This window comes from Ruditapes philippinarum, unplaced genomic scaffold, assembly GCF_026571515.1.
Source record: "Ruditapes philippinarum isolate M1 unplaced genomic scaffold, ASM2657151v2 ctg378_1_1_1_1, whole genome shotgun sequence".
NCBI lineage: Eukaryota > Metazoa > Mollusca > Bivalvia > Venerida > Veneridae > Ruditapes > Ruditapes philippinarum.
Window position 1 is genome coordinate 173,255 of NW_026862585.1, and position 21,968 is coordinate 195,222.

At 31.2% G+C, this 21,968-nt stretch overlaps 3 protein-coding genes across 4 annotated transcripts in view; all 3 read left to right on the forward strand.

Annotated features, from left to right (window-relative positions):
* The first annotated feature begins 620 nt into the window (after positions 1-620).
* On the forward strand, positions 621-10,107 carry LOC132719487 (uncharacterized). The gene is made up of 11 exons (XM_060703257.1): positions 621-709; positions 975-1,054; positions 2,634-2,709; positions 4,023-4,205; positions 4,489-4,545; positions 5,477-5,568; positions 5,930-6,115; positions 7,925-7,996; positions 8,501-8,686; positions 9,125-9,196; positions 9,580-10,107. Exons 1-11 carry the CDS (start codon positions 643-645, stop codon positions 9,712-9,714), a joined length of 1,206 nt encoding a protein of 401 aa, XP_060559240.1. The 5' UTR covers positions 621-642; the 3' UTR covers positions 9,715-10,107.
* A 112-nt stretch (positions 10,108-10,219) lies between these two features.
* Positions 10,220-20,448, forward strand: LOC132719486 (adhesion G protein-coupled receptor E3-like). The gene is made up of 14 exons (XM_060703256.1): positions 10,220-10,383; positions 10,974-11,162; positions 12,188-12,259; positions 12,605-12,698; positions 13,595-13,717; positions 15,296-15,368; positions 15,744-15,849; positions 15,967-16,013; positions 16,325-16,451; positions 16,855-16,958; positions 17,511-17,613; positions 18,224-18,374; positions 19,975-20,044; positions 20,306-20,448. The coding sequence occupies exons 1-14, from the start codon at positions 10,336-10,338 to the stop codon at positions 20,385-20,387; spliced, it is 1,389 nt and encodes a 462-aa protein (XP_060559239.1). The 5' UTR covers positions 10,220-10,335; the 3' UTR covers positions 20,388-20,448.
* Positions 20,449-20,998: 550 nt separating this feature from the next.
* Positions 20,999-21,968, forward strand: part of LOC132719498 (adhesion G-protein coupled receptor D1-like) — a 48,346-nt gene continuing 47,376 nt past the window's right edge. The window contains exon 1 of one of the 2 annotated variants that reach the window (XM_060703267.1): positions 20,999-21,651. In XM_060703267.1, the coding sequence (XP_060559250.1) occupies positions 21,542-21,651 (110 nt within the window). In that variant the 5' untranslated portion in view covers positions 20,999-21,541. The remainder of the gene's footprint in view (positions 21,652-21,968) is intronic. The other variant, XM_060703268.1, reaches the window with a different exon arrangement.

The window sequence follows — 21,968 nt, forward strand, 5'->3', positions numbered from 1 at the left end:
CATTTAAACTAAAGCTAAGCTTCTGTGGGTATAAAGGGTATGAATCCTATGTTCGAACTGACAACCACTAAGATATATTAATTTAACTCACTACAGTGTTGGAGCAATACCTCTAGACGCTATCACGTATAAAAAATATCGCTTTTATGCCGATCCGTACATTTTTCTTTCATGATAGTTTATAAATTTGTGCGGACGGAGAGATGAATTAGACGTATTAAAATGCTTTTAGGCGTTAGTAAAGGCAAAATATTTTAGCATCTGGTCATTCAAACGCCTTGTCTGGTATAAACCGGAATACGGTATTTAGTGTGGGACACCAACACGCTTTTTTAATCTCACTCATGAGATATCTATATATATTGACATATACTATTATCAAGTCATCATAGTAGATATAATGGTTGTACAAAAGACTAGAACAGGAAATGTTTCAGAGACCATTGCTAAGATATTGGACGTTAATAGACAATATCGCTTATGAGCCAGTTTGGAACAAAACATTATCGCTAATTGCACATCAATTTGATATTATCTTCGATATATGGCATAAATTACTTGCTGTAAACATGTGACAGATAATAATTATTTTGCCTGTAAAGTCTCACTATTTCATAATATTGTTACGATTGTTACAGTAAAATGTTTTGGAATGTGTTTAAATATATATTTTGTTTTGTAATTTTGATATTTGCAGTGTATTCACAAGGTATTTATTTATAAATAATATTTGCTTTAAAACAATTGTGTTCGTTTTTAAAGATATACGTTAATTGCAATTTATATATAAAATACAATTAAAATGTTTATACATCAACTTGCTCGCATTGTCCGTAAAACACAGTGATCTTTTTTTATTTTATTCATGACATTTGTAATATCGGTTTAAATAAAAAAATAAATCATTAGATGAAAGATTATGTCAAATTACTTAATATGAAACATTTAACATGTTAAATTGGCAATTCTTTCAGACTGTAACATGGGTGGGTTCACATACAAGGATTCAAAGTACATACTGTCACGTGAACCAAGGACCTTGTACTCGTCAAAGGTAAAATAAAACATGAACGCATGAAATCTAAATAATTTTCAAAAAGATAATGTATTTTAATGCTCTGCTGCGTTTGTACATTTGTCTGTACATAATATTTTCGTTTCAGCCAAATCACGGCTTGTAAAGAACAAGAGCTTCCTCTTTCGGAGGTAAACTATAAATTGCGCTATCTCTCCCTTTGAGTTAGTGCATGTCGCTGAATTTAAGTATCAACAAAGACATTATGTTGTCTTGTTATAAAAATTTTGTAAACTCGAATATCGAAAATCAATGAAAACTATACCATGTACATTTGATTGAAGTTTCAAGCGATGTTAATGTAATGATTTTTTTATCTGTATCCTCAGCGGCGTTTCCCGTTTAGCGAATTTAGCGTTGAAATGGACTGTTTCATCACGATAGAGTTGTAATTAGCTATCCAGAATATTATCGATTACGTTTTAAGTAAATGTTTTGTCTAGAATGTAATTTAAATCTAAATCGAAAAACAAAAAAAAGAATAAAGTAGATTTTGATGAAGGTCTGCTCTACCGCAAATTACCTACACGAAGCCTTCTACGTACCGTCTGCGTGGAAACACGGACCCCGCAGCATTAGCAAGGTCATTTTGAAGAGAAGTTGCTGTCAAAAACAAGACATGCTTAACCGACAAAAAACCAATCCTGCGCTGGTATTGTGACCCTTTGCGGACCTTCATCTTGCCTCCTTACGTGTGTACCATGTAGCCGGACTCCCTCCCAGGCTCTGGTTATGACGGTATGGTGTACACTAAACGCCGCACCAATCTGGCAGAAGGTGTCTCCCTGCTGTACTATCCCTACAGCCCTCCATAACTCTGCTTCTATCAAATGCCGCCTAATGTAAGCATCCGCCATATCGAAGTGACAAATGCAAGAAATATAAGCTGAATGACAATAAGCCAGTTATGTCACTGTATAACAAAGACATATGATTGTATACCCCATCAAAAACATAAACATATTGGAGTTCATGCTTTCCATGCTACCTAGGCGAGTTGTAACGAATTAGTCAACACGGATTCATGTCAGGGGCAAGCCTCGTTACCGTCCAATGGGCGGGTCACCTCAGTACGGATATTCCGATCCGAACCGCAAAATATGACAGATATTATTATTATACTTGTATAAATATAAAAATTAACTCATGGTGCTTAGCAACGTAGCAAAAGGTAAGCAGTATATACGTGTGCATTTAATATGACAGTTATGTTTTTATAATAAATTACCAGGGGATGTGAGTGAGCGGGCATCTTTGCATTCAGCTTTTATACATGGCGCCCGTTCAATAAAGGTACATGCTCGCGTAATTTTATCCGTTAATGTATGCGTTATTTTCCTTAAATTTTCACGTGCGTGCTCAGTTTGTGTGCAAGAATGTTTGATATACATGTATACAATGAGAACGGATGTACAATGTCACATTATTTTAAGTTCCAAACTTCCAAAACAAGTGCAAAGATTTGAGATTTGTTGTTAATTTCTTAAACTATTTGTATCATGATCGTATTTGGTGCACTTTTAATCAATTCTCTGATTACACGTAATTTTTATAACAGATACATTGCGAAACCATTGGAACACGTCTGGTGACAATCGGAACTGTATCGGAATACCATATTCTCCAAGGAAACAGTGAGTTTACACAAACATGCATACATTTTTTTTAAATAATTATTTTTCTTTCCGTAAGCAATTATATACACACATAAACGGGTAGAGTTTCCTTATTACATGCCTTACATGTCACAAATGTGTTCTGTTGTTATATTTCTACCCTTTCCATATCAAGAAATATTCCCTTGTTTCTTTTTGCATAGTTATAAAGCATTTGACTTCTATGGAGATGTGATTTACAAACTTCGTAGGATCATGGGTCATTGTAATTTTTCTGCCGTCTTCACTAAAATTATCAAACGGTTTATTAAAAGAGGTTATGACCCAATTATTATAAGGCATACCGCATGCTTGGTGTTCAACCCTTTTACAGTTTGACGCTACGCTTTCCTCTTTTAATTACATCTGACGGACCAAGTGGGAGACTCTATGATGGACAGTTTAAGATCTAGTTGGTCCTTTGGGACTGAATTGTCTAAATGTTCGTCTTCTGCCTTGCTTCGTCGGGCCATTGTAGGTAATTTTCTTGTTGCTCTGCCTTCCTTTAAGGCATCGAGTACTTTGGTAATGGTCATTAGGGTGTAACTTTTTTTACATATTTACATAATTTTGTATGTGTTTTATTTATTTCGTCTTATGTAACCATGACCATTGTTAGAATTTCACTTGGCGGGGATTAATTTTATACACATTTTCGTGTCATTCAGGAACATATTGGGGCTAAGAGTGAGGTTTGGCGCGCCTAAAACCGGTTTAAACTCGCCAGTGGTTTAACTACCACTGACCGTTCCAAGGCGGTACCCCTTTGTGTTCCTTCACGTGTTTTTCTTGTCTGTATTGTTACTTGTTTTTGGATGTTTACATGTTTTTGTGATGTCTGTCTTGTTGGATTGTCGTTGACGGTAGGTTTTTTTCTCTCCCCCCCCTCTTCCATTTTTAACCCCCCCCCACCTTTTCACCCGTACAGCCCTTTTCCCTTTAATTCTCTTATGGGCCCGTTTTTGTTTATATTATTTCACATTGCGTGTCCCGCTCCTTTCGCCCTTGTGTCCGCTCCGGGTTTTTGTTTGGTGCCTTCTGGGTGTCCTGCTTGGATGTGTCCGGGGGCAGCGTCCTGTGAACGTTGCCTTTGCCTTGTTGATCTTTATTCTTGATATTTTACACGAAAGATGATATTCTGCCACTCTCGTAGACTAGTACTCACTGTCGCCCATTGGGCTTAAAGGGATACAACTTAAATATAAATAAAACAGTCAACTCGAGCGAAACATCATCAGACAAGAGTGGCATATTTGTCAAACTTTCTCTACATAAATTATGTTCTTTTACAGACGTTTGTGAGAAGAAGTTTTGGATAGGATCACCGAATATTTTCAATCCGAAAACCCGATCAGTAATGTCGTCAAGTGCAATTGATCCTGATATCCTGGATAACAAGCCCCTGTGTATCATCTTGAACAAAGGATTGACAGTCACTAATTGCAGTGATAAATATCAATCTATCTGTGAAAAAAGTGTGTATCCTAAATAAAATATAATCTTCGTGTTTTGCAAGTCCACCATTTTATTCTACAAACAGTAAATTACATATGCAGACATTAATATTTGCTGGTTTTTGCCGAAGCAGTGAATTAGATCAATTCAGATTTGTGGCTAGTATTAAAATGTTTTCGAAATAAGTTTACTCATTTATAATTTCAGAGCTACATTGTTTATTGAATGTTAAAAGTTTTTTATTACCTAGTAATGAATAACTTTAAATATATGATGTAACTCCGTATAATGAAACTTTTGCAGATGAAACCCGAAAATCTCTTTGGGTCGAGGAACTGCTCAACTTTTCACTACCTATAGGTAACACATGAACATTTTCGTGTCTCTTTAATTATATTTGTTTGGTTTTACGAAGAATGTCACCCATTTTTGGTCATTTCTCGGGGGCCATTCCACCGCCTGGCTTTTCTGGGGAGCTCAGTTACCGACAAATTATCCTAAATGTTTTCTGAATCAGTGATGAGAGACAACTTACCATTAGACTCAATGCTCGAGATCATTAGTCATGGCAAAATTACGCCTCGGTCGAGGATCGAACCAGCATTCTATGGATTTCAAATCCGATGTTATTCCTTATGAGCTAAGCGGCCTCTTAAAGTAAACTTAAAGAAGATTTAAGAAAATCAAAAAAAATATTTTGTATAAATAAAGGCAGATAAACTGGCAAATAATATGTTTTGGATGAGGCTTTTTTATCAATAATTTGAATTAATGTTGTCAGAATAAAATAGAAATATAAGTAGAAAGATTTGAGATGACACTCTTACAATACACGAAAAGTGGTAAAAGTAGTCAATATATTACCACTTTATGTATCATGTTTTCATCAAATTTCAATACAGAGAAAAGCATACTGAAACAAATTGCATTTACGTCCCAATAAGAAATGATTAGGAAAAAGACTGCATATAAAAGTATTTAGGGTCTTTAGACAATGCAACATCTAGTTTTGTTATCATCGTGTTGAAAAAGGATTACTTCGGTGAATTTTGGATACATATAGACCTAGGATCTGTGCTAAAGACGACAATTTAAGGTTTATCAAGGTAGTAATATCTAGCCAACCTGTACATACTGTTCACTCCTCAGTTTTGAAATACTGCCATTGAATTTTGCACAAGAGCAAAGAGATATTTTAATACCTTTCTTATACTTGTTACAGGTTATGATTTAAACAATGCCATTGCATGTGTTGTCAAAATAGTGGATGATTTTCTAACTTTACTTTCAGATGAAGTGTCGAGGAATTGCGAATACCTACAAAAGAACAAGCAAAAGGAGTATGTGAAATCAAATGTGTCAGTTGAAGACCTATACGATAAGGTCAGGCTTCTCTTACTCAACAAGCTGATTTGCCATTATGACTACTTCATTTGTTGCTGTTAAAATAGAAGAAGAAAAAACAATAAAAAACTATTTTGAAAAGTTATATAATTATGTACATACAATGTCCTCTGTTACTCTGTAAAAATACAGTTTAAAACATTGAACTTCTTTACATTAACTTTTTGATTCTGAATAAATCTGATTTTTAGATCATTTAAGAGATTCATAACAAAGTCATTTCTGATGGATTAAGAAATTATTCCATGTATAATTGAAGATATGACGATTTCAGATAATATACATAAATATAAGGTAAAGTTAGTAGAAAATAAACTAGCTTTATTCATACATTTTTCAGGTGTTTAACTCGTCAGATTATGACCCAGTGAATGTTTTAAAACAACTTAAGAACGCAACATATGCATGTAAAGAAACCAATGAAACATTTCAAGCCGTAAGACTAATAAAGGTCGTGAAAATGATGACAAAACTTGCAGAATTGGATTTAAACAACTCAAAGGCATTGGCAGAAGACAGGCTAAAGGTAAATATGTACCAGCTCTGAAGATATTTTGTACTTATATATTACTTTGAAAACAAAATGATTAAATTGAAATAAATAAAATTTGATATTGAGCTTGTCATATCAAAATATGGCTTGTTATCTCTCATTTATTTGTTGCTATAACAAAAAGACTTAAGATATTTCAAGAAATATAGATTTAACTGCCTACCTAGATACGACTTGTATAAGATACCATAATTATTAATAATTTAATGCAATTACAAGAAATTGAAACCAATTCTTCTTTATTATATCTGCCTTAATTATATATTACTTTGCATTTGTATGTCGGTCGGTTGGTCGGTCCATAGACCAAATGGTTTCCGATCAATAACTGAAGAACGCTTAAGCCTAGAAACTTAAAACTTGGCATGATGATTATCCATGACCAGTATATGATCTCTATTGATTTTGGTGTCAAGGGTTCAAAGGTAAAGGTCACATTGACCTTTCCGGTTAAAATGGTTTTTTATTAATAACTAAAGAATGTTTTAGCCTAGAAACTTCAAACTGGGTATGATAGTTGTTAATGACCAGCAAATGACCTCTATTTATTTTGGAGTCAAGAGGTCAAAGGTTTAGGTCACATTTACCTTGAAGGTACAAACGGGTTCCGATCGATAACTTTATAACCCAGAAGTTGTTGGCCCTCAAACTTCATAGTTGAATTCGACTTCCCAAGTAGATGACCCCTGTTGATTTTGGGGTCAAGTGGTCCAAAGTACTCGTAAAGGTCATATTGACCTTGTAGGTAAAAACTGTTTCCGATCAATTACTTGACAAGACATGTGCCTTTGGGCCTCAAACTTTGTAGGTGCATTGTTCTTAGGAAGTAGTGACCACTTTTGATTTTGGGATCAAGGGGTCACAGGTCAAGGTCACATTGATCTTGTATGTCAAAACGGTTTCCTAACAATAACTGGACAACTCATGGACCTTTGACCTTCAAACTTCACAGAAGCATTGCCTTCGGTCAGAAGATGCCCTCAATGGATTTTGGGGTCAAGGGGTCAGAGGTCAAGATCATATTGACCTTATAGTAGAAAACCGTTTTTGATCAATATTTCAACAACTCATGGGTCATTTACCTTCAATCTTCACAGTTGCATTGATCTTGGCCAATAGATAACCGATATTGATTTAAGGGTCAAAGGTCAAAGTCACATTGACCTTGCCTTGGCCAGTAAATAACCGCTATTGACTTAAGGGTCAAAGGTCAAAGTCACATTGACCTTACACGTAATGACGGTAAATATATGCATATATTATTTGGTAAGATTCGTGATAACTTAATCATAAAATTGCTATACACAACCTTAAAAGTCACAATTACCTAGTGACTAGTCATGACCATTAGATAACCCCTATTGATTTTTTATTCATTAGGTTAAAAGTCAGTTACAATTACTTACCACATGACTAATTGGCTGCTGATAGGGGGCATACATGTTTTATAAACATATCTTGTTTGTATGGATAAAATGGTCAAAAGATCTTCTTTTATGAATTGATAATTAACCAATAGTTCAGTAATGTTAAAATAAGTAACAACTTTAGAAGAAAAGACTCGACGTTTTAGTAAAAAGACTAAACCGTTTATAAATCTTGTTTACGGGAGCCATGCCAAATTTTGCAAGAAACATGACTTTAATTATATTTAAAATCAAAACTTTATTTTGTATCTTTATTATTCATAATTCAACTGTAAAAGAAAACGCATAATGGTTAATAATATTTGACCTTCATGTTTCATTGTTTTATATTGGTTTTTGTATAATTGCATTGCAGCCATATCTGGATATCATGAGTAATCTCGTCGGGGATCATACAATTTACAGTTGGATTGTTACGATAAACCAGGTATCAATGCTTATTTTACGTTTTAAAAGTTTATAAATTTAAGGTCAATATGTTGTTCAACTTAAATCTGTCATATTCGAAACTACTAGCTTGACCAACACGTCAATGCCTCAAGAAGAGAAAAAAGGATATCTTCCTATTTGAAAAATAGTATATGTGAAATCAAATGTGTCAGTTGAAGACCATAATGATAAGCTAAGATAAGTAGAAGATAATATAATACAATTCTAAAAAAGTATATGTACATAAAATGCCCTAGGTTGCTCTGTAAAAAGAAAGTTTAACAAATATTGAGTTTTTTAAAAATTTCATTACATGAACTTTTTAATTCTGAATAAATCATCTGGTTTTTCGATCATTTAATTGATTCACTACAAAGTAATTTCTTAGGGATTAACAAAATATTCCATGTAACATTAAATATACAACGATTTCAAATAATATACATATATTAAACTGAGGCGAAAGAAAAAAATCGAAACTTATTCACACATTTTTTTTCAGGATTTTAATGCGCCAGATAATGCGAACATTTACATTTTTAGTCCGCTTGAGAACGCAATATATGCTTACAAAGAAAATAATGAAACGATACAATATGACATATTAATAAAGATCTTGGACATTTTTGCGACACAGGCAGGTGTGGATTTAAATGCCCAAAATTCCTTGACAAAAGAAAGTCTAAAGGTAAACTTGTGTAACTTCTTTAAAGATTAAACTGTAAATCGTGACATTTAAATATTTAAATATTATTTATAAAATATTAAACAAAACAGGTAAGACCCAAGGCAACTTATATAATTCTTTTTTTATTCGTTAAAACATAGAACAAGTAATATTCTTGATGTCAGTATACAAAGTAAACCAATTATGAATGGCAAATGCAAATGGTTATTTATTTATCTAAATAGTCATTCATAAGAAAAGAAAAAGACAATCTGTGTAAAAATTGGTATTTCTTCGGTTCATGTTTCAATTGACTGATTTCTAAATATAGATATAAGTGTAGTCTTGTTATATCATCTATACTTAGTCTTCTTTTTAGATAAAATGTTGAAAGGTGTAAACATATGAGATATGCCCGATTCATTGTTTTATATTGGTTCTTGTATAATTTTATTGCAGCCATTTCTGGAGATCAGGAGTAATCTCCTAGGGAATCATACAAAAGAAAGTTGGGTTATGATAGTATACCAGGTATCAATGATTTTACGATTTAAAAGAATATAAATTTCAGGTCAATTAAGAAATATTTTGTTCACCTTAAAACTATCACTACTGAAAATACTAGCTTGACCAACATGCCAATGCCTCAAGAAGAGAAATAAGCATATTTTCCTATTGGAAAATAGAGTAAGAATCCATTTTGCATAAACTCCCTTATCATTTATGTATTTTTTGTATATATTTCCTGCTTGACTTATTATAAAGTTATATCACTTTTAGGAATAAAAACTAAGTTATTACATTTTAAAGAATGAACAAGTTTAGTTTTTATCGATATCTACCATTTTGTTGATTATTTTGGTGATGAATAAACTTTTCACATTAACGGTTTTGATACTTTTTGCATTTTTCAGACAGGCAATAGCGGATATGAATTTAGCTATGACTTTAAAAGTATCACGAATGCAGAAGATGAATCTGGCAAGAAAGCTTGTATGTATGTATGTATGTATGTATGTATGTGTGTATGTGTGTGTGTGTGCGTGTGAACTCCTAGTATGATATCTTCTATATAAACGAAAAACATGATAAATTTTATGAATATTCTTTTGTTAAAGAAAAATATAGAAGCTGTTAATAATACTAATTAATAATACGAAAATTATACGAATATTTCTTTCACCTATACTTGATAGCTTATAGTAGGAATAGATTCTAAAGTTTTATGCCATCAAGTCAATGTCACTTCTTTTCTAATATTTCATGTTTTAGTTTTTTTTCTCGAACAACTGGATTTGAAAAACGAAGACAAAGAAATTAATTTCATTTTAGACCATTGGTGTACGCGATGTGTATATTTTTTAAACCACATTGGATACATTTTTTATGTGCACATATAGGCACATTTTTGCAAGCGATGGCAGTATAAGGTATTTGTAAGTGGTGAATATCCAACCAATCCGTAAACACCGTTAACTTATCTGTAATAGAATATTGACAAAAAAAATTGATTTGTTTGTTTCTTTATAGTTTTTTAGTTATTCAGTAGAGTAATTCAATTGAATAATGACATTTTAAATGTTGCAATAAAGTATCATTATATTTTGTCTTTAACATTTCTTTTAATTAAAGTTGCGAAGGATTGTGAGTATCGACCAAGGGATGAACAAATGGAACGTATGAAAACAAATGTGTCAATTGATGATTTGTATTACCAGGTTTGTCCTGATTAACAAAGCAAAATCGTAACCTAAATTTTTCATGTATTATAACTTACGTGCTTTTTGTGTGTGGAGTCGGTAAAATAAGACAACTGAATATCAATAAACATTATGCAGCAAACCGTTTTGTATCCTGTAAAGAGTTTTGTATTACGCTTTGTGAATATTGTAAATCGAAACATGTATATATATTTTAAGAAATAGAACATGTTTAAACTTAGTATAATGATCATATATATTTTCCGATTTGTTAAGTAAAAAACATAACATAATATAACATAACATGACATGACATGACATAGTTCTATTTTAAATGTATTTTCTACTTAGAAAAAATATATATACATACCTAACTTAGTATTATATTTGAAAAACATGAGACAATTTTTTCACATAGATCAATTTCGTATATGTAAAGTCAATGTTTAATATAGTTGGCATTAATTTGATGTTAAGCAGGAACCAAAGTCGTAGAAATTTGTCAATTTAGATCCTCACAAAATGTATGTAAAAATATATTGTTTCATTCATTTTTTTGAGGATCTAAATTGACAAATTTCTATGTCTTTGTTATATATATATTTCAGGTCATTAACTCGTCAGATTATGATAAAGTGTACGTTTTAAATCATCTGAAGAACGCAACAACTGCTTTTAATGAAAATAATGAAACGATACCATCTGACACAATAATAATGACCATGAAAATGATTACAAAACTTGCAGAAGGTGTGGATGTAAATGACCAAAGGTCCTTGACAAAAGAAAGTCTGAAGGTAAACGTGTGTCACTTCTTTAAAGATTAAACTGTGAATCGTGACATCTTAATATTTAAATACTATTTATAAAAGATTAAACAAAACAAACAGGGAAGACCCAAGGCAACGTATATTATACTTATTTCATTCGTTAAAAACATAGAACAATTGATATTACAATGTAAACCAATTAAGAATGGCAAATATTTTCTTTCCATTTTATTTTTATACTTATATCTTTTTTTATCTTTCACTTATTTATCCACATATCATCATTTAGATATGACTAGTTAATTTCTCAGTATATACTATTTACCTCTATGTTATAACAAAAATACTAAATATATTTCCTTAGAGAAATATCCGCTTTAATTATTTATTTTTTATGATATACTACACGAAAGATCTTTTGATGTGATGATAATTTTACGTTTTAAGTATTTCGGTAATTGAAAATGTAAAAACAACTTTTATCACGTTTTAAATAATATGTAATGTTAACCGTTAACACTGATGTATTATTAGTTGTATATGTGTTGTATATGAATATGTATGTGCTGTTCTAAACTTATTATTCGTCTTCATCCTATAAGCTAGAACCCAGCATATATCTGTACAAGAACTTTAATTTGATGTATTGAAACTTGACACTGACCTCGAAACGCAATCATGGTTTACTATCCTAAGTTAAACAGTTAAGACAATTTCTCTTCGACTTTCATACACATTAACAAATTTTGAACAAAATCATTTGTGTTTTCTTATATGTACTAGTCTTTTTAATTAATTATTTATTTACATATACATATGTATGTCTTTCAAAAGATAAAAAGAAAATGGTAATCTGTGTAAAAATCGGTATTTCTTCGATTCCTGTTTCCATTGACTGTTTCTAGCTGTTGATAAAAGTTTAATACTAGATATAGTACTTATTATATCATTTATACTATAGTATTCTTATTAGATAAAATGTTGAGAGGTTTAAACATATGATACATGTCCGATTCACTGTTTTATATTTGTTTTTGTATATTTTATTGCAGCCATATCTGGAGGTCGTGAGTAATATCCTAGGGGATAATACAAAAGAAGGTTGGATTGTTATAATAAACCAGGTATCTATGCTTGTTATAAGGTTCAATCATATAGATAAAAGCTCGATTGTGAAATCGAATAAGCTTATATAAATCGTTTTCAAAATCGCTAACACTAACAAGACTTAAATTATATGCTGTCGTACTAAACAACATATGTTTTCTTTGTAAGAATTCAATAGCAAATCTCAAAGTTAAGAATAATTTTGATCAATTGACCACGAAATCCGTACCATCTATGCAAATTTGTCATATTGTCCTATAAAACCATGATAAGATACTCAACAAAATGAACAGATTAAAAACAACAACATTTATCCGAATCTGTCCTTTTATTTATGTTATTTCTTAACACTTTATTTTCAGACAGGCAGTGGGGCAAATGAATTACTCGATGGCGTTGCAAAATTCATGACAAACTTAAATGAAACAGACGTAGTTGAATCACTAAATAACACATGTATGTATGGTATACTATTTCACAATTATTTCATTAAGATAACTTATCCTTCTATATCTTTTTTGTTTGTCAAATGTAAAATATTGTATACTTCGATTAAAAGGGTGAAGAATAAATCATATTCATCTATACGGATGAAAAATAGCTAAGGTTAACAATGATTTTATTCTTAAGTTAAATAGTCTATACTTTAAATAATCATGTTTTGGTTAGATTGTCGTCGCATTAACACTGTAAACGTTATATGCAGTCTTTCCAGCTTAACTGGCGGAGGAACTTCAGTGCACTTTCGAGCAATTTCTTCAGACACAAACGGGCACCTGAGTAGAACCACTTACGTTGTATAAGCCAGCTAGGTAGCTTCCTCACATAAAGAAATCCAAATTCCCTTTAGGGATTCGCACCTACGGTTGTAAGGGACAAATGGTTTGAAGCTACTCTGCTCAAATAATTCACATTTAGTTGTGAAACACTCATCTTCTATTAATACCGATTAATGTTATTGGTGCAACAAATAAATCAGGGGAAGTGCAGAAACTTATGTTTTGATACGCTTATTTCTCTTATTCTGTTTCAAACAGATGCATTATTTAGTCAAAATAAAATGAGGTATATATCGCAAACATACGTATTCAATAACATGGAAATACTGGTTAAGTGCTTAGTAACTTTTGTAAACTTTTAAATTAAAAGGAAACTTTTTGAAATATTTTTATCGCTTTAGAAGATATGACGTGCATGAGAGGTGCTGTGCTTTCTTTTATCTCATAAAAAGTTAACGTAAGACACTATCTATTGTCATTGTTTAAGTTACTTTAAAAGGCATTCATTTTCCAGAAAGGTTTTACTCATAGCAGCAGCTGTTATACTTTTCTTTGTAACATCTTTTTTTACAGATGTCGCGAAAGCATCAATACGTGATTGCGATAATGGTATTCATTTCCCGAACCATACTGACATGGAATTGCCAGATTGGCTAGCAAAGCCCAAGAACAAGTTATCTCTAAACTGTGACAAAGGTATATATACCTTTTTTACAGTTAAATGAAAAGATAAGTGTTGTCTCGTCATTATGGCTTGTACATCTCGAATTCGCTATTCCTTTCATTATCCGTTTATATCAATATTGACAAATAGGGCATGCTATTTATCAACCACCTAAATAATAACCCATTTTTAAGCCGTTCGGCGTAATAGCGTAGTGGTTAAGCGTTTGTTATAGATGTGTACAGACTCTGGTTCGAATCCTGAAAAAATGCATTTTTCTTTTCTTGTTTGTTTTTAGATATTTTCAAAGAACTAGATTTTAGTTCATCGTGATTTTCATTCATTATAAAACGTATTCGGAAATCCAAAAAGCATGGTAAATTGCAGATTTGCATCCGACCTTTAGAAACTCCGTAACCACTACGCTACTGGGATTTACGTATCCAAATGTAATAAATGAACAATTGCACAATCTATCATATCACAATGACACGATCGATTATTGCAAACCTTGTCGTGTTCATCATTTAAAAAGCTACACGCGCAGCAATACAATGGCAGGAAAGACAATCACGAGAGCACGTGCCGTTGTATAATATGTATGATAAGCGTCACTATTGGCGCCATGCAATGACGGTCTGCAACATATCTGTCATCGCACTAGCACGTGATAATAATGACACAGCCGTATACTTTATACGAAAACACAGATAAGGAAATCCAGATCTTTCGAATCATATGCATCATTTAATTCTACACTTATCAAATCACTCGCTATGCTGACTCGGGCTCTAAATGCGTTCTGTAGCCTCTGAAGCTGTTTATGCACGAGAAAAATGTGTACCAACTAACTAATGACCTCTGGACGGCAATTTACTACTTTCATTTTGGAATAAAGAGGCAAAATGTTCTCTAAATGAGTTGAAAATAAAACTTACCTCGACCACGTACAATATCATTTATGCACCTATATAAATGGCTGTTTGGCTATATTACAAATATATTCGAGTCATCTAACATGTTACCTTAATTATTCATGTATTATAACTTTCGTGCTTTTTGTGTATGGAATCTGTAAAATAAAACAACTGAATATCAATAAACATTATGCAGCAAACCGTTTTGCATCTTGTAAATTGTTTTGTATTACGCTTTGTGAATATTGTAAATCGAAACATGTATATATATTCTGAGAAATGAAACATGTTTACACTTAATATTATGATCATACATTTTCCGATTTGTTAAGTAAAAATACATAACATAACATAACATAACATAGTTCTATTTTATATGTATTTTCTTCTTAGAAAAAAAAGATATACATACGTAACTTAGTATTATATTATAACCAGTCAAGAACTTTTATAATGAATTTTGAATACGACAAACTTCCCTTTTCTTAGAAAACATAAAAGTACTTCATAAATTTACAGCAGTATATAAAGTTTATATAAGCATCACAGTTATCCAATGAAAAACGACGTTACAATTGTGCAATATTACAAATATGTATACACTTCGTTTTATTTAATACGATAATATAGTTAACTATTAGCATCATATAACCCTCTATACTTCACGGATTAAGATCGTATGTTTATTTACAGATTCAAATGCATACGTCGGAATCATATTGAACAACGTCGAATCCAGCTTTCCTTCAACATACGGACCAGAAATGTTAGTTTTTTCTACATACAATTTATCCCACATGTTTTTTTAATTTAATTGGAAAATTAATGTTTTATATAATTATTGTTTTATTCGGCGAACACAAATGTTTACTGTAATTTAAAATGAGCTAAATACATCCCTACCAGACCGATTCCTACATAATTCAAACTGATTGTTACTTTGCAATTGGTTAATAGCATTTTGTTCCCTGATATTTATTACAAATAATAATTGTTGAAAATAGAAATACTTATTAATGGTCAGAGTTACATGAATTTACTCAGTCATATTTATTGTTTTGAAATGAATATATTACTCTATAAATTAGAAGTAAAAGGTATTGTCAAGGTGTCATCTATATATTTAATTTCTTGCATACAGGAACTTGCAACAAGAGTTAAATTCCGGCGTGATTTCATTCTCATTGATACCGAAGCCAGAGGGCAAACTAAAACATCCAATAGAAATAACGTTTCAAACATTAAAGGTTCGTCAAATACATTACGTGTTGCTTTTTTAGTTGTTCGATTTCTGTTCGACTTGTCCCTAACCCACCGTTAACGTATTACTGATATAAAACCAGATTTTCAATTGAAATTTTCAGAAAGAACTTGATAATCCGAAGTGTGTATATTGGAAAAACATTGAAGGGTAAGGCATTTCACAACCAGATAAAACTTATTCTCTATCTTCATCCTTAAATCTCAAAAACAACTTATTTTGTTATATAGAGATTATAAAATTTTGTCATCCGTACAAATCATTTATTATGATCTCAATAAAAACGTCTTAAATATTCTACAATCATTGTCATGCTTTCGTTTTCTTCAGATTTCTATTTTAAGCATGACCATGTTGTTAATAATTGAATTAACAAGTTATCATTTATTAAACACGATAAGAGTCGAACTTATTCCAACGCATGATACATTTGGTTGACATTCTTACTATTTAATATATAGATCGCAGGGATATTGGTCTTCAGAAGGTTGTTGGCTTCACCAATACATAAGGCAAGATGGTGTTATTGTTTGTAAGTGTACTCATCTGACTAGCTTTTCTGTGATGATGAGCCTTTCACCTGACCTGGTATGTTTTCAATTAATTATGAACAATATTGTACCGAAGCTAAAATTAATACATTACTGAAAGATTTGCTTTGTAATTCTGTCGGACAACCGTATATTATTATTGCCTTCTTTGATAGAGTCTCTAACCCTATCAAAATGTTGTGTTTTTGGTCAGTTTCTATAATGATTTGTGTAATGCAAAAAAAACCTAATACATTAATGTCATTAAATCTTTGAATATGTTTGTACAAAATATGGAATATACGTATTTTAGGTTATTCTGGCTTCTCAAACTAGTTATTAAGCTTCACTTAATGTGGTCATATTTTGCCAAACCTAAATGTGAATTAAGAACTATGGAGGTATATCTGTTTCGATGTTCACATAATGCGAACGTCTATTGTAAGAACTGTATAATTTAGGCTTCAGGTCACTACAAGGTGTTGAGTACAATCACCAAGATTGGGCTGACTATCTCAATGGTGTTTATAGCCCTCAATGTGTTTGTCTACATTTTGTTTTGGAGGTGAGCATCAATCTAATAATGTAAATAAAAGTGTTTATATGAGTAAACACGGTAAAAATCTATTATCTATCTTAATAATATTTCATTAATCTAACTGAACTCTGCGTATAGAAAGTTCTTCATAAAACAGTTTCAACAATAATATAATAAAGAAACATATATAGAGCACTCGATGTAAAAGCGGTAATGCACATTTCAAGTATATGTTTTGTATATTTGCATCTGATATGAAATTACTTTGATGTTTTTCCATACCGTATGGGAGCTTAAACACTTTAGAGCATTATTTGCAGCCATACTTTAAATAGGAAGAACCAAATCGTCAATCACTGACAACATCATTTTAGTATATTTTTAAATTAAAAAAAAAGAATATTTAGCAAAGTTACTATGATTTTAGCAATCATGATGAAATATTATTTGTATAAGTTTGCATACTAAAAAACAATAAAATAATATCACTATGTTTTTGAATATTCTTTCAATGAAAACATAAAGTTATTTTGATTTTGTCTTGTTCATACACGTATTTTTTGTTTTGTTTTATTTTAGATACGTAAAGTCAGCGCAATCGATCATGAAAGTGAACCTTTCATGTGTATTATTTTTGGCAAATCTGATATTTTTGATAGGAATAGACAAAACCACCAATGAGGTATTAGTTTACACCTCTGTTTTAGATATATCTATTTTTGTGTATTTTAACAATAAGCCCAAAAAAACCGTTCTGATAACTTATAGAATTGTTTTCGTTAATGTCTTTGAAATATGATAAAAGTGTTGTTTCTGAGAACATAAGTCAACTGTTCGTAGAGAACTTTATGTACAATGACGTCGTTTTATCTTTTACTGCTGATCACAATATAAAATAAATTACCCCAAGAAAGGTTTGTCTGCTTTGACGTAGTTTTCTGAAAACTAAAAAATTTAAAAATAACTAAATTGAGGTATGGGAAATCATCGTAACTAAACAAATTGGTGTACCGTGGTTTGTTTACATACCCTTTATTAAAACGCCGAGATATGCTTCTATATTGTTTATATTTGTAATATCATTACTATAATTGAAATCTATTTCTTTATTATCATATAATAAACATAAATAAACAAACTTATGCAATTGTTTTGTGTAATAGAGGCAGTAAAAAAGCTTTTGGATAAAAGCTTCGTATAACATATAAAATATATCAGCATGGTTTAAAATTCAACACATGTAACACACAGAATAAATAAATTTAACTTGAAACGATGCATTGTTTTTAAAGGTTGTTTGTACAACTGTAGCAGTGCTCCTTCATCTTCTCTACCTAATGGTGTTTTTTGTTATGCTAATCCTTGGCATCGACATGCTCAACAGTGTTTTGAACCCCACTCATCTTGGACACAAAACTGGACGCAACCTGTTGGTTTCTTATGGTAACATATAAAACGTAATATATACATGTACATAAAAAGGAACTAAATTGAGGTCCAAAAAAACCTTAAAAGAACATAACAAATCATTCTAGCATAAATCAACTGGGACATTTTTAAAAATTGCGAAAATATGCAAAGAATGAACTTGAAATTGACTTTTTTTGGGAAAAAAGGTTTAAATGATTGTCATGTTTAGTCTTAAGTCTTTTTTTTATTATAAGATATATGTTTTAGGAATTTTAAACACAAGTTAAATTTTAACGTCAAATGGTACATTTTTAGCAAAAAGATATTTCCTTTACTGTCATGACAAAACTCATCGGTGTCCCTGATAATAATAAAGCTACGGTAGGTATATAAACAGTTACTCTGCTCATGATTTTTTCCTTCACATTGTAAATGAAGGTAAAGGGCTAAAACAAACGATTAATGAATGAAGCGAACATTCAGTTTATATTTTTATGTTAGTGTATGGAACTTTCTTAACGTAACACTATCTCGATATAAGTTTGAATTGGTTTGGGATGTTAAAATCATTTAGATATTTTGATAAATAGCCTAAAAGTTAAAAGTGAAATAGATGCAAAAGAAAACTACTTTGTAAGTTCTGGAAATAAAAGGTAACTGAAGATCAACTGTTAAGAAATGGACGAGCACAACCAAATCGATCCTGCAACATTTTAATTTTTAGCTCGACTATTCGATAAGAATAAGTAGAACTATTGTAGTCACCCGAGCGTCGGCGTCGGTGTCGGCGTAACCAATAATGTTAAAGTTTTTGTTATACCTCAGATATTTTAAAAGTCCATTGACATAAAAAAATTATGGTTTCAAAACTTTGCATACTTATTCACCATCTTGACCCCAACCTGTAGACAGGAGGAGGTAACTGTATCAAGCATTTAAACACAATTATACCCCTTTTTCAACTTAGAAGTTACGTTAAAAATTTTGTAATACCTCAAATATTTTAAAAGTCCATTGACATATGACTTTGAAACTTTGTACACTTGTTCACCATCATGACCCCAACCTGTAGACAGGAGGAGGTAACTGTATCAAGCATTTTGACAGAATTATGCCCCCTTTTTGACTTAGAAGTTACGTTAAAAATTTTGTAATACCTCAAATATTTTAAAAGTCCATTGACATATGACTTTGAAACTTTGTACACTTGTTCACCATCATGACTTCAACCTGTAGACAGGAAGGGGTAACTGTATCAAGCATTTTGACAGAATTATGCCCTTTTTTCAACTTAGAATTTACATTTAGGTTTGCATACCACCTCAGATCTTTTCATATTCTATTGAAACAAATTGAGAGTATAATAGGACTCTCTCAAAGGCCTGTAACTGTAACATGGATTTAACGAACAATTTAATCATTTTGTTATTAGCTTCGAACATTTTACATTATCAAGGCTCTTTTACTATCAAGCACTTAGAATAGTCGAGCGTTGCTGTCCTACCGACAGCTCTTGATATAAATGTTACCGTTTTAACTACTTGATTAAGATTTTTAGACAAGAAACAATTAAATGTGCAGCTTCTATTTAATTCTTCATTAATTTATCAAGCATTTTATAATATCATTTAAGGGATAGCAATGACAGTTGTTGCAGTATCTGTGGGATCCACTCAGCTTAAAGGATACGGCACTGACAAATAGTATGCATATTTCTTTCTTGCGTATCAGACAGTATTATCTTCTGCTTGAAAAACATGCCTTACACTCCTCATTTTTTGTTTATTTTTTTCAATACTGGCTTAAACAGATTTGAATTCAAAGGTAGTATTTATATTCTTTATTCTATTTTTCAAAAGTTAATTGATACATTAATTGAAATATTTGGTAAATATTTATGCTTTTCAGTGGAAAAGTTTTATCAAGTTTTGTGTATGTTGATAAGATAATTATTTTCACTTCAGTTGTTGGCTGTCGACAGAGACTGGGCTAATTTGGGCATTTCTTATACCTGTCATTGTCGTTATAACCGTATGTTTCAATTAAAGTATATTGTTATATTTTTTAAGAATATTTTGAGGCTATCAATAAATTTGAATTCAAAATTAAATGAGTTAACATGAATATTGCTGATTTACTTTGATATATTATATACAAGTTAAAGTTCAACAAAATTGAATACAGTATGAAAAATATCAATTCTTAAAGTGACATTATATAGAGGATATTGTTTGTTTGTGTGTAAAATGGATTTTTTTTCATCTTGGCAACGCCACTCGTGAGAATACTGTTTTTCAAGCTCACGAGATGAAATAAAATTACATCTTAAACAACAATCAAAACAAATTGTCTTTTTATGTTATGCTCAAAAACAATTTAAAATGAAATTTCTTGAATATTAACTTTAATATTCAAATCTGTTACTCCACCGGTAGCCTCAATTTTAGTCCAATTTTGGTCGAATGTCTCATAAATACAGACAGTCTTGAGCTGAATATTAAGTTCGACAATCAACGTTATATGGCGATGATATTAAAAAAATATGAATGATCGCTTGTTTAATGATATTTTCAAAGAATTTACAAACAATTCTAGTAGAAAGAAAAGTCACACCACCCGACCTTATTTCCGTTACTTACGGTGAATTTATATTAGTCAAGGCTTTCTGTTACGCAAGCGACTGCCATTTTTAAACGTTGTGCATTTCACGGGAGGAAAATAATTGTGTTTGATTCATAGGGATGACTGTCATTGCTTTTCAAGTTTTCATATTGCATTACACAGGTATTGCCCGTATGATACTTAAATATGCCCAAATGTCATCAAAAGCAGTTTTGCATGTGGAAGGACCGGAAGTATATGTTTCAATCTCTAAAAATGAAACAAAAATTTAGAGACAATATTTGGTTATTTGCAATTTAAATGAATTGAACTAAGGTTTTTTTTACTTTTTATTACTTTTGGAATTCAAGTTGTTTATCAATTTCACCTTTGCTGTTCTCTAAACAGTCCTGACAATGACAGAATTGTCAAGAAAAAATAAAATTGAGGTACCACATGGGGAAAATCTTAAAAAGGTAGTCTCGTCATTAAAATGTGTGAAATTATATATTGATAATTTTTACTATGAGATTATCAAACATAATTTTCACAGATAACTCAGTAATCCACTGAAAAGCATAAAATAAAAGCTTGTAATAATGAATACTGCAGTATATTTACAGATTAATTTCATAATAGTTGTGGTGGTATTAAATATAATGTTCAACACAATACAGATGGCGAGGAAGACAAGTGCTACTCGAGTTAAGTAAGTTCAGTGGTAACAAAGGCAAAGTTCAAGCCGGCAATAACAGTATTGGATTATCCGAAAAAAAAATCATTTGATTTTTTATCTCAAAAGAAAGAATCAATTCAATGTACATTGATATTCTAACATTTTTTCCCCAGTTTGATTGTTTCGAATATATTTATTCTTTGTCTCCACCCCAAAATCCAATACATGGACAATAATGTCGTGCTCATAACATTGTTTGCATATACTTATTTCATAATTTGCTATGACCAATGATTCCTGACACGTTAAAGGTACACCTATGCATGAAATGACATAAATAGATAAACAGA